The 2,036-nt window shown below is 37.0% G+C and overlaps 1 protein-coding gene across 2 annotated transcripts in view; it reads right to left on the bottom strand.

Moving 5' to 3' along the window:
• LOC106869929 (C-Jun-amino-terminal kinase-interacting protein 2) overlaps positions 1 to 1,540 on the bottom strand; it is a 115,508-nt gene extending 113,968 nt beyond the window's left edge. Inside the window, exon 1 of one of the 2 annotated variants that reach the window (XM_014915866.2) lies at positions 860 to 1,540. In XM_014915866.2, coding sequence (XP_014771352.1) covers positions 860 to 903 — 44 coding nt within the window. In that variant the 5' untranslated portion in view covers positions 904 to 1,540. The remainder of the gene's footprint in view (positions 1 to 859) is intronic. The other variant, XM_014915865.2, reaches the window with a different exon arrangement.
• Positions 1,541 to 2,036: the final 496 nt, after the last annotated feature.

Raw genomic sequence — 2,036 nt, 5'->3', positions numbered from 1 at the left:
TTTATCCCTTGGGTTTGTAGACTGATCGGTCCTATGATCAAACATTCTATTCTGCTATACCTCTTCCATCATTATTTTCTTTTTTTTTTGTCTTGGACTAAATCATTCAATATATTCTGACCACTTTTTTTGTTTTGTTTTGTTTGTTTTTTTTTTGGTGTAAGATGATACAGTGCACGAGGAAGATTTGAATGCTATTTCTAGCATGTTGCATAACCACATAAGGGACTCCCTTACATGTCTGTATGCATGAGAATGTAGGAATGTGTGTCTGTGTGTGAGTGTGTTTGTGAGCGAATGCGTGTGTGTGTGTGTGTGGTAACCACATACCCTAATCTAAAGGCTTTGCCTTGGGTTTGTGATATGATATAGTTGTCACACATTCATACATTATACTCTGTAATTCTTCTGATATCAGTGCATAAGAGCATTAGACACTTGTAGATTCTTGTATACAAGTATATATCGTAAATACAGGAATACACACACGCAAACACACACACACATATATTATATATATGTATGTATGTATGTATATGTGTGTATATATATATATATATATATATATAGAGAGAGAGAGAGAGAGAGAGAGAGAGAGAGAGAATAATAGTAAATGGAGCAAAACACATATAATCAATAAGTTCCTTTAATTCCTACATATGTTTCAAAATATATGTGCACTCTACTCCAAAGAAGTAAGAGGTGCCGTATATATGTATGTATGTATGTATATGGGGAGCCATGAACAGCCCAACCTGAAGGAACCTACCCAAGACAACAAAATAACAAGAACTGACACACTGGTTGTAGCGAAAAGCATAGAAAAACAATGAATTTAAATATTTTAGACAAATTTTACCTGAATGTTATATCTGGACATGGTACCCGCTGTATTTTCAACATGACGGTCAAGTTTGTTATATTGGGACTGACCAATGGTGGCAAACAGCAGCAGCAGCAACAACAACAACAGCAGCAGTAGTTGTATTAATAATAGTAGTGGTAGTAGTAGTTGTTGATGGCGGTGATGGTGGTGGTGGTGGTGGTGGTAGTGGGTGGGGGTGAAGGGTCCAGTTGGTCGGAGATGACAGTTGTCGATGTTGTATATTTCCCCTTCACGACGACCAACAAACGCTGTTTGTGTGTGTGTGTGTATGTATTTCTATATATGTGTTTGTGTGGTGTGTGATGTAAATGTGTGGGCTTCTTTTTGATTCTTTTTTTTTTTTATATATATGTATATACGTTTGATATAATTGTGTTCTTCTTCTTCTTCTTGTTGTTGTTGTTGCTGTTGTCGTGGTTATATAGGGTCACTACTGCTGTTGCTGGTTCGAATATTTTGGCCATTGTTTAAACGTGTGAGAAGGGCAGAAGATAGCCAAGCCGAGCTTGGAGTAAAGCTACGGCATCCATTGTAGTAGAAGGGAAAATGTATGAAGAGAGAGAGAGAGAGAGAGTGAAAGGGTGAGAGGAGAGAAGAGGTGGAGAGGGAGAGAGAGGAGAGGGAAGAGATGGAGAGGGAGAGAAAAGAGGAGGGGTAGAGGAGGGATGAAAATAAGGAGAAGTAGAAAGAGTGCAGTATTATTATTATTATTATTATTATTGTGTGTATATTTTTTGTATTTGAAAAGACAGAATGAGAAAAAGACAAACAGACAAACAGACAGACAGACAGACAGGCAGGCAGGCAGGGAGACAGGCAGACAGACAGACAGACAGACAGAAGGACAGAGAGAGAGAAATGGTATATAAAGACACAGGGAAGAAGAGAGAGAGAGAGACAAAGAGAGTAAAGAAACTATTTTAATTGCTGTTCATTATTATTGTTATTATTGTTGTTGTTGTTGTTGTTGTTATTATTATTATTCATTGTTGTTGTTGTTGTTGTTGTAGCTGTTGTTTTTATTTGTGAATGAATTATGTTGATAGAATGATGGAGGATGGAAAGACATCATGGTAATCCCTAGCAACAGGGCATTAAATGATTAATATTCATGGTATGATGAGTGATAATTGTGATAGCGATGATGATG

This window comes from Octopus bimaculoides, chromosome 18 (assembly GCF_001194135.2).
Source record: "Octopus bimaculoides isolate UCB-OBI-ISO-001 chromosome 18, ASM119413v2, whole genome shotgun sequence".
Lineage (NCBI taxonomy): Eukaryota > Metazoa > Mollusca > Cephalopoda > Octopoda > Octopodidae > Octopus > Octopus bimaculoides.
Note: the sequence above shows the minus strand (reverse complement) of the source record. Positions and strands in the feature narration are given on the sequence as shown.